Source organism: Myodes glareolus, chromosome 7, assembly GCF_982192425.1.
Source record: "Myodes glareolus chromosome 7, mMyoGla1.1, whole genome shotgun sequence".
Classification (NCBI taxonomy): Eukaryota; Metazoa; Chordata; class Mammalia; order Rodentia; family Cricetidae; genus Myodes; species Myodes glareolus.
In genome coordinates, this window is record NC_142032.1 from 52,486,427 (window position 1) to 52,500,193 (window position 13,767).

At 48.4% G+C, this 13,767-nt stretch overlaps 1 protein-coding gene across 1 annotated transcript in view; it reads left to right on the forward strand.

Annotated features, from left to right (window-relative positions):
* Positions 1-13,767, forward strand: part of Fads2 (fatty acid desaturase 2) — a 38,736-nt gene that overhangs the window by 16,579 nt on the left and 8,390 nt on the right. The window contains exons 5-7 of the mRNA XM_048457828.3: positions 2,121-2,246; positions 13,049-13,109; positions 13,348-13,424. Coding sequence (XP_048313785.3) covers positions 2,121-2,246; positions 13,049-13,109; positions 13,348-13,424 — 264 coding nt within the window. The remainder of the gene's footprint in view (positions 1-2,120; positions 2,247-13,048; positions 13,110-13,347; positions 13,425-13,767) is intronic.

The window sequence follows — 13,767 nt, forward strand, 5'->3', positions numbered from 1 at the left end:
TTTCTGTGCTTCCTGTATTGTGGGAGTAGGATGCTATCTAAATGTTGGCTCCTCCTGGATGTCAGTCAGTGTTCACTGAAAGGGACTCATGACAGGCAAGCACTACATCAACTGAGGTACAACTGAGAAAACTTGGGATTCCCCTCCCCCATACTTAACTGCCTTTATATTTTTGTAGACTTATATCAATTTTTTTCAGCCTAAACAATTTGTTGAAAATTTAAGATTTCACTAGGACATTTTCACCCAATTGTACAAGATACTTGTTCACATTCCTCCTTTACCACCCCCCTTGCTGCCTTCTTCCCTCATGCTGGTTCCCTCTCCTTCCCAGATGATCTCACTTCTACCTTTGTGTCTTCAACTCTAGAGTCCATATCTAAGAGAGAATGTGTGGCTTTTGTCTTTCTGGGTCAGGCTTATTTCTCTTAACGTGATCTCCAGCTCTGTCCCTTTTCTGCAGATGTCATGGCTGAATCATCTTCTGTTGTCTGTATACCTTGTTTTCTTCATTTGTTCATCCACTGAAAGGTGCCTGGGCAGATTCCATACTCAGCTTTTATTTATTTATATCATGTCACAGGTAACCCAGGCTGGTCTCCAGCCTAGCTGAAGCTGACCTTGAACTCCTGATCCTCTTACCTCGCAGTGCTGGGATTACAGGTGTGAGCCACCTTGTCCAGGAGAGTTGGCTGTCCTTCGTAGAGCTTCAGTGAGCAGGAATATCATGTGCTGTCTGACAGTCTGTCTGTTATCTATCCCAAGAGTGGTCGAGTTGGGTCATGCAATAATTTTTGGCTTTGTTTTTTGAGGAACCTTTATACTGTTTTCCATGGTAGCTGGACTCATCTACATTCCCACCAGCGCTGAATCAGCACCCCCAAACACACACACACACACACACACACACACTTCAGCAGCGTTCGCTGCTCGTTTTCTTGGTGGTGCCTGTTTGAACTGGGATGATGAAGTCTCCTTTGTAGTTTCAGGCAGCAGCAGCATCAATCCGTCGGTCTACTTATTGAATGGATTATTTATTCTCTTGGTGTCTCATATTGTAAACCTTCTTCTGCATTCTTTTCCTGTCGGATGAATAGTTGGCAAAGCTTGACTCCCTTCCCGTCTCATCACTAGCAATTGTTTCAGTTCAGTGCCACCACACTTGCCGATTCTGGCTGTGTCCGGTCAGAAAATGGCTTCCTGTGCCTAGACCTTCAGGTGGTTCCTTTCGTTTCCTCTGGTAGTTTCAGGTGCTACATGGAAGCCTTTGACCTTCCTTAACATCTGCGGTAGAGAGCCATTCGCTCATTTAAAGTGAACGTTGGGCATAATTGGGAGAGCATTCACAGATTATATATCTAGCGTACAATTGTAGAGCATCTTCATCACCCACTGAATAAGTCCCCACAAATCTCCAGCCCCCTCTCCAGTATCCCAACCCTATTTTCTCTTCGCTGCTGGCTCCCATCCCTGGTTAGCCTTCAGCTTTTCTTCCACCGAGCTTCACGTCAGTGAGATCATGAACTGTAGGAATTTTTTTTTTCTAGCTTCTTTCACTTTGTGTGGTAGTTCTGGGATCACGCGTGCTTATATCATGTGTTAGTGGTCCATTCTTTTCATTTATTTGTGAATTTATTAACTGGGGAGAGGGGCAGTGCAGCATATATGTGGAAGTCAGAGACATCTTTTAAGAGTTGGTTCTCTCCTTCTACCATGCGAATCCCAGAGATCAAACTCAGGTCCTCTGGCTTTGGGGAAGGCACCTCCAGTCACTGAGCCATCCTGCTGTTAGCTAAACCATCCTGTTGTATGGATATCACATTGCAGTTTCAGTTCATGGACATTTCATGAATGCATGAAAATGCATTTCAGTTCATTTCTGTCATGGTTATTTTTGAATCTCTCTCTCTCTCTCTCTCTCTCTCTCTCTCTCTCTCTCTCTCAGAAGTGGCAGGGCTATCATCTGATTTCCAGGGACTCCAGGCATGATCCCCATATGTGATGGAGAAGCCAGTCATTTGTGGGGAAGTACCAGCACATGGTTCCAGACAAGACCCATCCCTGGCAAGGTCACGGGCCCACTGACCTTCGTGGCTCACCTCACTTCTCTCTGCTTACAGGGTGCCTCTGCCAACTGGTGGAACCATCGACACTTCCAGCACCATGCCAAGCCCAACATCTTCCACAAGGATCCAGACATAAAGAGCCGGCACCTGTTTGTCCTTGGCGAGTGGCAGCCCCTTGAGGTACCCGTGCGGGGATGGCGTTGGTTAGGAGGTGTCATGGGAGGGAGGAAGGAGTCCTGTAGGGTCAGCATTCAACCAGGACATCCACACCTTCTGCTGCTCAGAACCCTTCCCTGAGTTATCCCAGCTGCAGTCTACGTAGAATGGCCTTCCTTGAGAGAACTGGACACAGAACTTCATGAGTAGGCTCAGTGCATTCGTCCCTTCTGCCCACAGGAAACTGGGTCAAGTTTTTCAAGAAGGCAGAATCCTAGGCCTCCATGACGGTCCAGTAGGGCCAGTCTGTGTGCAGGAAGCGTTGTCTGCAGAAGAGCAGCCTGTTCAAGCCGCCCTTAACAGCTTATGAGAAAGCAAGGCTCAGACAGAAGACAGGAAGTGTCAGAGGGTCTGGTCATTCACCAGTTAGTCCAGGATAAGCCTTCAGATCTTTGCTAGGACCCTTCCTTCTTTTTGCCCACACTTATTTTACTATCATTTTATTTTTTTATTATAAATATAAAACATACTTGGTACAAATATTGAAACAGTATAGCAATGTATATTCAGTACTTTATCTTTATTACCTCTTGACCTCAAGTTTATGGACCCAATAATAACCACTGTTAGTGAGAAGCTAGATGGCTTTGTAAGTGCCTGCTGCCAACCTTGTCTCCAGCCCTCAATATCTTCTGTGTGTATATGGTCATCTGTCTTCGTTAGGGTTTCTATTGCTGTGAAGAGACACCATGACCTCAGCCACTCTTAGAAAGGAAACATCTCATTGGGGTTGACTTACACCTTCGGAGGTTTCGTCCATTATTAGCACAACGAGAAGCATGGCAGCCTGCAAGCAGACACAGTGTTAGAGGAACTGAGAGTTCTCTATCTTGATCCGCAGGCAACAGGAAGTAAACTGACTTGCGCTTCTGAGACCCAGAACCTGCCTCCAATGACACATGTCCTCCAACGAGGCCACACTACTTCCTAATAGAGCCACTTCCTGTCTGTGGGGGCCATTCCTATCCAAACTGCCATACTATGCATCTACCTTTTTCTTTAGAAACAAAACGGGAATAACGTAGGCCTTCTCTTCTGCAGCTCCCTGCTTTAATGTGTTCTAGGAGTGCAAGGGAATTGGTCTCACTCTTGGGGACTGTGTACCGTTCTGTTCCATTTACATATTCTAGCAAGATGCATATTATTTCATATGAGAAATCTTTGTGCTGCTGATCCTAATTTCCCTCTTTGGGGTAAGTGTTGGGGTCCAAACTCAGGGCCTCACACGTGTTAAGCCCAAGTTCTACCATTGAACTCTTTAGTTTTCTCCTCTGATTCTGTATCCCCAGCCACTTAATTTTCTTTCACTAAAGGCACACCCAACCAGGCGTGGTGATAAGGCCAGAACTCAAAACTCTGGAAATAGAGGCAGGAGGATTTCAAATTCTAGCTTAACTTGGTCCAGATAATGAGACTTTTGTCGAAAACAAAATAAAAGGCTAGTGAGGTGGTTCTGTTGGTAAAGATGCTTGCTGCCAGGCCTGATAATCTGAGCTTGATCCCTGAGGCACATGATGATGGAAGGTGAGAATTAAATCCTTTAAATTGTCCTCTGACCTCTGCACATGCACTATGGCATGCGTGCGCACGCACACATACACATAAATGGGGAAAAGTTTAAAGAATGCTAATTTAAAAAAATGCAATAGGACTGGAGAGGTGACTCAACAGTTAAGAAAACTGGCTGTGCTTTTAGAGAACCCAGGTTTGGCTCCCAACACCTGCACATGGCAGCTCACAACTATCAGTAACTCTAGTCTCAGAGGATCTGACACCCTTTCTAACCTCTTCAGGCATGCAAGTAATGCACAGACACACACAGGCAAAATATCCAAACACATTACATAGAGAAGTAAAATAAGGCACCCTTGATGCTTTTAAAGAATGTGCTCAATCTAGGCATGGTTGTGTATGCTTCTAATCTCAGACAGCAGGATACTAAGATAGGGGAAATTCTGTGAGTTTGAGGCCAGCCAGGTCTCCATAGCAAGAAGTGTCTTTTAAACGGGGATGATCGTTCTATACTTTTTTTAAAAAGTAGAGTAGGGTTTAATTTACCAAAAGGAAGGAAGGAAGAGGGGGAAAAAAATCTATCCATGTTTGTATCTTGGAGATACACGGAGGATGTACACAAGTCAAGCGGTGGGTATCGCTCAGTGGCAGAGACCTTGCCTGAAATGCTCAAGGCCTTGGTTCAATCTCAACATCATAGTGGGAAATGACAGTGCTGGGCAGAGCAGAGCCCTCAGTAGGCAGTTATGAGAGAATACAAACTTACCCTCAGTAATCAGGGTCATAGAAGAAGGAGTAGCCTAGCTGTGTTGGTATCCAAGGCTCGTAACATAGATGAGAGAGCCTCTTCTCCTCAGTTCTGATTTATATCCCTGTCTGACCCAAGATGCACAGGGCATCAGCCACAGTTCCGAACTGTGCCTAGGCAGGGATTTCATTCTGTGTCCAACACCTGTATTTGTTTCAGGATATGGCCTGTTAACCTTTGGTTAAAAGTGTTTGGATAGGAGAGCTGATTGCTCAGAGGTCTCCTGATAGTGAGGACAAAGTCTTCCTTAACATCTGCGGTAAAGCCGTTAGCTCTTCTTACAGATAGTCCCGAGTTCCTGACAAACAAAGGGAAGCCAGGGTCACCAGCTCTGCAGATCGGCTGCACTGTAGCGGGTGAATTCCAGCCCATCTCACTTCTCAAATGCTGACTGACTTTGGGAGGGAGGTCGTGGGAGTCGGCTCGTCCTGTTGGCAGTGGCATTTGAAGATGGAGGCCAGCATCACAGTGTCCGCGGTCAGGCGATCAGGTGTTTACAAGGGAAACACCACATTTTCTGGGTTTCTGGTTGAATTGTGTGCAAGTGCTCAGGAGACCATGCTTGCCTAAAGGGAATCCTGGTCTCTACTTGGGCTGACAGCAATTCCAGCACATGGGCTCAACAGAGCCACACATGGCCATACCTCAGGGCCTTAAGCCTCTGTCCCAGGCTCCAAAGCTGATGCCCACCAAGGCCTTTACCTCAGATATGGATGACCAGAGCAGACTAGCCACAAGGGCATCGGAGTCACTGAAATATTAAGAGCAATCTTGCACTACCTGCTTGTATTTATGACTTCTGGGAGGGTGTCCTTGGTTTGTTTGGAGCAACGTGCATTCAGTTTCTCTCCTGGGAAGGCAATCAATCAATCACACTCTTATAAATAAGGAGGCCAGTGCCTTCTCTCTACTGGCACCATTCTGTTATTTCTGCCTGGGGTTTCAGCGCTGGGTGGAGACTCTCAGCCTAATTAGACTGTGGTAAATGCAACAATCTTGTTTGCCACCCCTCCCTTTTGCCATGTCACTGTCCCCATAGTGTAGTGTTCCCAGAAGTGGGAGCCTGCCAGCCTTCCTGCCTGAGGGCTCCCCCCTCTACGCCTCTGTGAAGCGCCCTACTTTCTACTTACCTTCCTGCTTCCGGCAGACCTTTAGTCCCCACCGCAGCTCCTAGGGCACATGCAGCCCTCTTCTTCGGAACTTGGGTGAGCATCTAGCATCCTCCCAGTGCCGACTGTGGCCACGTTGTTCGTTGCTCTGTACATGAGTTTGTGAGTTCTCAGAGGCAGCAATTGACCTTGTGGCAATCCTGCCAAACCGCCCCTCAGCTCTGGGCAGACGAGGAAGACCCTTGTTACTCCTCAGATGCTTCACTTCAAACCCGAAAGGTCCCTCCCCATGACCTTGCCTGTGTCTGCTGCATTATTTCTGTTTCTTCTTGCTGCCACCTGACATGAAGCCTTTAAATGCCTGACATTTAAAGAAGGGAGGGTTTATTAGGATTTACAGATAAAGGCAGTACATTCCATCGAGGTAGGGAAGGCATGATGGCAGGAGCAGGAAGTTGGCTAGCCGTGGCATCTGCAGTTGGGAACAGAGATGGATGTTGATGCTTGGCTTGCTTTCTCTTTTTATTAGTCTAGGAGGTCAACATATCAGGTTGTTAGTGTAGGTCTTCCCACCCCAGTTAATCTAATCAAGATAACTCCTCCCGGGTGTTCCCGGGTGAGCCTAGTGCCTGTCAAGGTAATAATCAGTATTCACTATCGCGGTGCCATTTCTTAAACCCAGACACATTGCTTTTAGGCCACAACCTTCCCCTGATGTTCTTGAAGTTCATGGCATCTCACAGTGCAAAATGCATGCAGTCCAACTTCAACAGTCTGTTGTCTTTAACAGTTGCAGTGCAGGAGCTGGCTGAGATCAATGCTACTCTTCCCGAAGACGCAAGTTCAGTTCCTAGCAGAGTTCAGATCCTAGAAAACCATGTTGGGCAGCTCACAACTGTTTGTAATTCCAGCTCCAGGGGATCTGACACCCTCTTCTGACCTCCATGGACACCTTCATACACACATGCACACACATGCACACACATACAACTAAAAGTGTATATGCACAGTCTCCTCTGAGACTCTGTCAGCCTCCTCACTGTGAGCACCTGTAACATTGAAGCCTACATTCCATACTTCCAACATGCATTGGCACAGAGTAAACATTCACATCCCTAAAGGATGGGCACAGCAAACACAGTAGGACTGATACCCAGCATGGCAAACGCCTAAATCTAAAGCTCCATTTGCAGCAGCTAGGGTTTGTGATAGAATCATCTGGACTCAAAGGGCTCAAGCTGGCTCCATTGTGTACATGCAGTTGTACTTGGAGAGTATTCCATGATTCTGGCATCTTGAACACGATGGGAAGGAAGAGATGTCTCATTGAAACTTACACTTCATTTTCATATCTCAGGTGGTTGTGAGATGTCATGTGGATTCTGAGAATCAAACCGAGGTCTCCTGAAAAAGCAGCAAGTGCTCTTAACTGCCCAGCTATCTCTACAGGTCCAGGATCTCTCTTTTCAAATGGATTGCATTTTACAAGTTGGAGCCTTTGATAGGTGGGGCCTTCACCCGAGGACAACTTTCCTATTATAACAGTGAAGACGGGAGGTATTCTGTTAGAATCACAACTTCTGTTAGCTGTCACAGCTTCTGCCAACAGCCACAGTCACAGCCCTGTCAACAGCCACAGTCACAGCCTCAGCCTCGTCAACAGTCACAGCCACAGCCCTGTCAACTGTCACAGCCCCATCAACAGTCACAACCCCGTCAACAGTCACAGCCTCAGCCTCGTCAATAGTCACAGCCACAGCCCCGTCAACAGTCACAACCCCGTCAACAGTCACAGCCACAGCCCCATCAACAGTCACAACCCCGTCAACAGTCACAACCCCGTCAATAGTCACAGCCACAGCCCTGTCAACTGTCACAGCCCCATCAACAGTCACAGCCCCGTCAACAGCCACAGTCACAGCCTCAGCCTCGTCAACAGTCACAGTCACAGCCCTGTCAACAGTCACAGCCACAGCCCCGTCAACAGTCACAACCCCGTCAACAGTCACAGCCACAGCCCCATCAACAGTCACAACCCCGTCAACAGTCACAACCCCGTCAACAGTCACAGCCACAGCCCCGTCAACAGTCACAGTCACAGCCTCTGTTGTAGTTGAAGCGTTGGCTACAGTTCTCTGTTTATCTGAGCTCATTCCCTTAGCCTATGAGAATCTTTAGCATTTGCCCTTCCATGTCGCTCTTTCGATGTAAACTTGACCTGATCCACAGACAGCTCATTCTCTGCCTTGAGATTTCCTTCACCAAACACATTAATTAACCCACTACTATTGAGTTCAGCCTCACCCAAGTTCTCAGGACATAGTCAGATTCGTTGCCAGAACACCACACAAAGGCCTCCTGCCCATTTCCTGAATGAGTCCTTGTCCCCTTCCCAAACCTCATGAGCTAGCCCTTGCCAGCCCTCAGCCTTTCAGCCTTCTGATCTTCCAGATTCCCCGCAGAATGACCCAGGAAGCCCTGCGTACAGCATTCTGGGGCTTCTTCAGCTTACGTCACAACTTCCCCATTCCTCCCACAAGCCAGTCCCCAGCACTACAAGCCACATGGTCAGGATTATCACACAGTGGCCACGCTTCTTGGTAGCAGTTCGATATGTTAGTTACTTTTCTCATTGTTGTGACAAAAAAAAAAAAAAAAAAAAAAAACTAACAAGAAGCCATTTAAGAAAGAAAGGACTTATTTTTGCTTAGATTTCCAGGGGAGTCATTCCTTTATGATAGAGGAGGCATGGTGGAAGGAGCAGGGCTGGCTGGTCACTGTGTTCATAGTCATGAAGTGGGGGTGAAGGCTGGTGTTCAGCTTGCTTCCTGTTTTAGATATGTCCTAGACTGGAGCCTAAGGAATAGTGCCACCCACAGGTAAGGGGGTCTCCCACTTCAGTTATCCCTCACAGATATGTCCAGAAGGCTTATCTCCTACGTGGTTTCTAGATCTCATCAAGTTGGCAGGCATTACTAACTATCACATCTGGCCTGTGGTGAAGAAGCTCGTCACACCAGGGCTGGCAGCACGTTCTGCTTTCTGCCCTTTGCTGTGGTCTTCATCTGTCCCAGGTCGATGAGAGCTCTGTGTGCCGCCATCTCCATCCTGGGCTCTGGTCACAACAGGTTAGTTAGTCAGAGTGTCGTTTGTCTTCCTGGCTCCTCCCCTCGACTTTCATTGGCTCCCCCAGCTTCCTTCCCTCGTGGGACAGGAGAGGAGATGAGTAGGATCCCGTGGATCCCAGACTTTGGCCTCAGCACCTGCCAGCTGGAAGGAAGAGTAACTTACTGAGTGAGTCTCAGGTGTGCACAACACCATATACTCTTTATTTAACCTGTGAGGCGGGAGCTGTCATCGGTCATTAGGTAACTAGAACCTCTAAGGCAGAAGAAAATGACATACTCAAAGTCACAGTTCAGCTACCACCCAGGTCACCAGCTTGCCAGCCCTTGGTAATGTCTCTGTTGGTAAGTCCGGCGTTCTGAAAAGAAGCCACATAGGCACCCTCCTAACTCGGAGCATTCTAAAGCTCCTCCTTGCATCCATTTCTTGATCCCCTGACTTGACAAGCCATGAGCCAAGTAGAACCAACCAGCTGGAGAAGCATCACAGGGCATGGCCTGGTGTCCCTGAGATCACAGTTTGTGCTTTGTGGATGTGCCAGTTTCTTTTTTCATTGCTTTGACTGAAAAGCCTGACATGAAACATCTTGGGGGCGGGGGGTTCTTTGGCTTACAGTTCGAGGGATTCAGTCCATCAGGGTGGAGGGCCGTCAGGAAGCAGGGAGAGATGGATGCTGGTGCTTGGCTTGCTTTTTTTCTTTTTATTCGGTTTAAGACCCTAATGCATGGCATGGTGCACCTGCATCTAAGGCAGGTTTTCCAACCGTAAGGAACTACATCTAGACTCACCAGGAAGTTGATAGTCAGTATTAACCATCTAAATGAGCTTTGAGTAAGAGAGGTGGCTCAGCCATTCCCTAACATCCCTTTGGAGCTGTCCCTTCCGAGGCTGCTGAGTTGGAAACAGACATGCAGTGCTGTGTCAGCATGCCACAGTGCTGTGTCAGCATGCCACTTTGTGCATGTGTATGTCAGTCACTATGACACTGCTCACCATCCCATAGTGCCTCTGTATCTCCATCATTCATTGGGCTCTCAGAATCCCTATGAAGTATGCACCGTACCTTCACTTTGCAGCATGGAACCCAAAGGTCATCATGGAGGTTAAGCAGTTTGGTTTAATGGAGAATTGTTTCCAGATGCTGGGTTCCTGCATCCCTAAGATTGGGCATCCATAGAGATTGGTTCTGAGACCTGCCACTGCCTGGGGTGGCTTGGCCATGCTGGGTCAATCTGGGATATTGAAAGCCAATAATGCTTACCAACTGGAAGCAGCTGGAGGCAGCCCTACGGTCTCAGTTATTCCCCACAGTGACCGTAAACCAATGGAAACAGTGCTTGCTATGCAAATACAACCTTCAAATGGTCTGCCCTGGTGACCCTCTCCCACAGTCCTTTAAGGGGCCTTCTGCCTCTGCTGACCTGAAGATCATCCTTGATGCCCAGTCTCTGTCTTAGTTAGGGTTACTATTGCTCTGATGAAACACCATGACTAAAAGCAAGTTGGAGGGAAAGAGTTTATTTGGTTTACACTTCCACATCATAGTCCATCACTGAGGGAAGTCAGGACAGGCTCTCAAATGGGGCAGGAACCTGGTGGCAGGAGCTGATGCAGAGGCCATGGAGGAATGCTGCTTCCTAGCTTACTCCCCATGACTTGTTCAGTGTGCTTTCTTGTAGAACCCAGGACCACCAGTCCAGGGGCATCCCCACCCCCAATGGGCAGGATCTGCCCCTATCACTAAGACAAGGCCCTGCTGGCCTGCCTGTAGTCTGATCTTACTGAGGCGTTTTCTCAGTTGAGGCTCCCTCCTCTCCAGTGACTTCGTATCATTGACATAAAACTAGCCAGCACTGTCTCCAGAGGGAACAGATATAGGGGACAACCAGGGCTGGGAAGCCTGCCTTCAGAGTCTGGGCTTGGGTGCCGGTTCACTGGCTCCTGGGAGGAGGTCAGAGCAGGACTCAGGGTCTGTCCTCATGTTCCCCTGACGGCTGCTCCCCAAACTCACTGGGCACCTTAGGGGGGTATCTCTCGTCCCTCTGAGGCCCCTCTGAGGCTTCCCTGGCTCTGACATGTCCTAGGCCAACCTCAGGCCTGACTCTAATGACAGACTATGTGTACATGACATACTTTCTGGGAATGCATGAGGTCCTTGCCAAGACACAGGAAGCTACAAGGAACAAAGAGATCATTTCTGGTTGTCCTTTGGCAGGCGTGTGACCATGACCACTGGTACCAAGACACACATTCTGGGGACAGACTGGACTTTGTTCCCACCCACACCCCTACCTTGTGGGAGCCCAGGGACTTCTGTGATTTTGACACACACTTCTCACTCTGTTTTCACTTGGGGTACAGAGCTTAGGAGACATCCAAGTTGTCTTTCATCTGTAACTCATTTTGCTCTCCTGATCCCCAGAAGTGTTCAAGGAGGGCGACATAAGTTTTGGGTTTGGAGAGGGAAGGGTGGCATTGTCCTGGAGTCAACTTGTCATTATGTTGAGGTTCCCATTGGCAACGCTTAACAACCAATAACTTGAAATTCAAACATGCTCAGAAAGACCTGGGGACCTGCATGGGCTCCGTGCTGACAAGAAGCAGCATCTAATACGTTTGGATCTGTTGACTCCTAGCACAGGCTTACTCTCCCCTTCCACCTCACTCCACCCCCCGGCCAGCAGTGCAAGCAAAAAGAGCAGGTGCTCCTTGATCTGTGGCAGTGTTGGGTGGGCTGCTCCCTAGGGGTCAGGCCCTGGGATTAAAGGGTGACTGCTGCTGCTTCTATTTATTTTATTCCATGCATATTTTATGGTATGTATATAACCGTTCTGTCTGTTCTTGTGTGTGTGCACCACATGAGTGCGTGATGCTCAAGAGAGGTCAGAAGAGGGCATCGGAACCCCTGGAGCTGGAGTTACAGATGGTTGCGAGTCACCTGCTGGGAACCAGGCCTGGGTCCTCTAGAACACGTGCTCCTAACAGATGAGCCATCTCTTCAGTTGTGTAGGGCCTCTTCTGCCTAACTGGCTTCCTCAAGTGTCAGGAGCCACTGGAAAGAGATTAGCCTTGAGAAATGACTGTAAAATCTCAAGAATAGATGTTCCCAGGACTGTGTCTGTTAAAAATTCCTGGTTCTTGTTGCTTTCTCTTAGCTGTTAACAGTGTCCAGGGAGTGCCCCATTGAGACCTGGGAACCTCTGTCATTCCTGAAAGGGTAGAGGTAGAGGCAGTCCCAGAAGCTCCTCGTGGGGTACCTAGGCTTATTATACTTTTTATTGTTATCTCCAAGTTCACCCAAGGCTTAGGAGTGTAGCTCGGTGGCAGAGAACTTGCTTAACATGAATTAGGCCCTGAAGTCCATTTCCAACACTTCCAACAAAACTACAACAGAAAAAAAAGAAGGAAAGGAAAGAAAAGACAGACGAACAGGAGGTCTACTTCTCATGACTTGGGTAGTTATTAATTGTGAGCCTGAACTTTGGCAGCCAGACTGAGGGCTGGCCTGGGATTTTAGCTTCATGGCACTGGCAGGAATGAAGGTATTCTAAAACAGAAACTTATGCCCGCTCCCTTTGGCTCTCAGACTGTTGAACAATAGACCCCAAGAAATTGGAAATTACCCAGGATGCTGGGAGAAGGAAAAAGCTGAAGCCTGGTGGCAGCCAGGGAAGAGCTTGTCTCCCAGAGAGATCTCACCCAATTCTGAGAACTTGTCAGACTGCCTTGCAGGAAAGACTGGAACAGAGACGAAGATAGGCCAGTGATGGGCAGGGCCACATCTTGACCAGACCCGCTTAGTTATATATACCTCTTGCTTTGGGTTTAAACCAAACCCTCCTTTTAGGATCCCAATGATGGATAGGGGTGTGGTGTAGTGTGTTTTACTGGACCTCTTAATTCTTTTCTTCACAGTGTTATCACACTGACTAAATCTCCTTTCTCTGTTTTCTCTATTTCTTTAATTGAGCCATTGCTGATAGGTAGCTGAGCATAACTCACTGGGGCTGCCAAGGCCAGGAGTCTGACCCTAGCTCCGGTAAAAACACTATAGTGTAGCCAAGCCCAAGGAAATTGGCAGCGGAAGCCTTGTTGAACCCAGATACAGATAGGTGGGAAAGAGATGAGGTCTCCCCTGAGGACCGTGGCGTGGAAAGAAGGTTGGAGGTGGGGGACTGAGGCTCATCTCCACTCCCTTCCTCTCTCCTCAGTACGGCAAGAAGAAGCTGAACTACCTGCCCTACAACCACCAGCACGAATACTTCTTCCTGAGTGAGTGCGAGACCCAGAAGTCCCCAGCTGTGCTCTCTGCCCCCATTTCCTCCCATCCCTTCTCAGACCGGCAGAGTGGCAGTGTGCCTACTCAAGGGAAGGGTGCCCTCAGCCAGCTTGTATAAACTTGTCTGGACCCATTACGTTCCTCTAGACTCCCAGACACCAGACTGTCGCGCTGTCCTGCAGGTGGCGACATGTTCCTTCACCCCTGACAGGCCACTTGTTCTCTCTACAGTCGGACCACCGCTGCTTATCCCTGTGTACTTCCAGTACCAGATCTTCAAGACCATGATTGTCCGCAGGGACTGGGTGGTAAGTCAAGTGGTGTTGGCCAGCGGTGGGTGAGTGTGACCGGGACACCTGAGCCCCTGGTGCCTCTCTGGGCCTGCAGATCCCCAGACATCTCTTCCTAAGTGTAGCCGCTTCATCAGTCTTAGGAAGGGATTGTCTCTGAGGCCACCAGAGCCAAGAAAGCCATGAGCCAAAAAGGTCAAGAATGCTACAGCATGCCAATTGTGATGATGCCTCCAATACATACGTGGAGGGAGTCTACCTGGCTAGTCATTGCCCTTGCAGAGTTCCTTAGAAAGTTCCAGAGGGGAATGTGATTTTCCACTGAAAGTGGATAGCCTCAGCAATAGAAACATATTTTCTT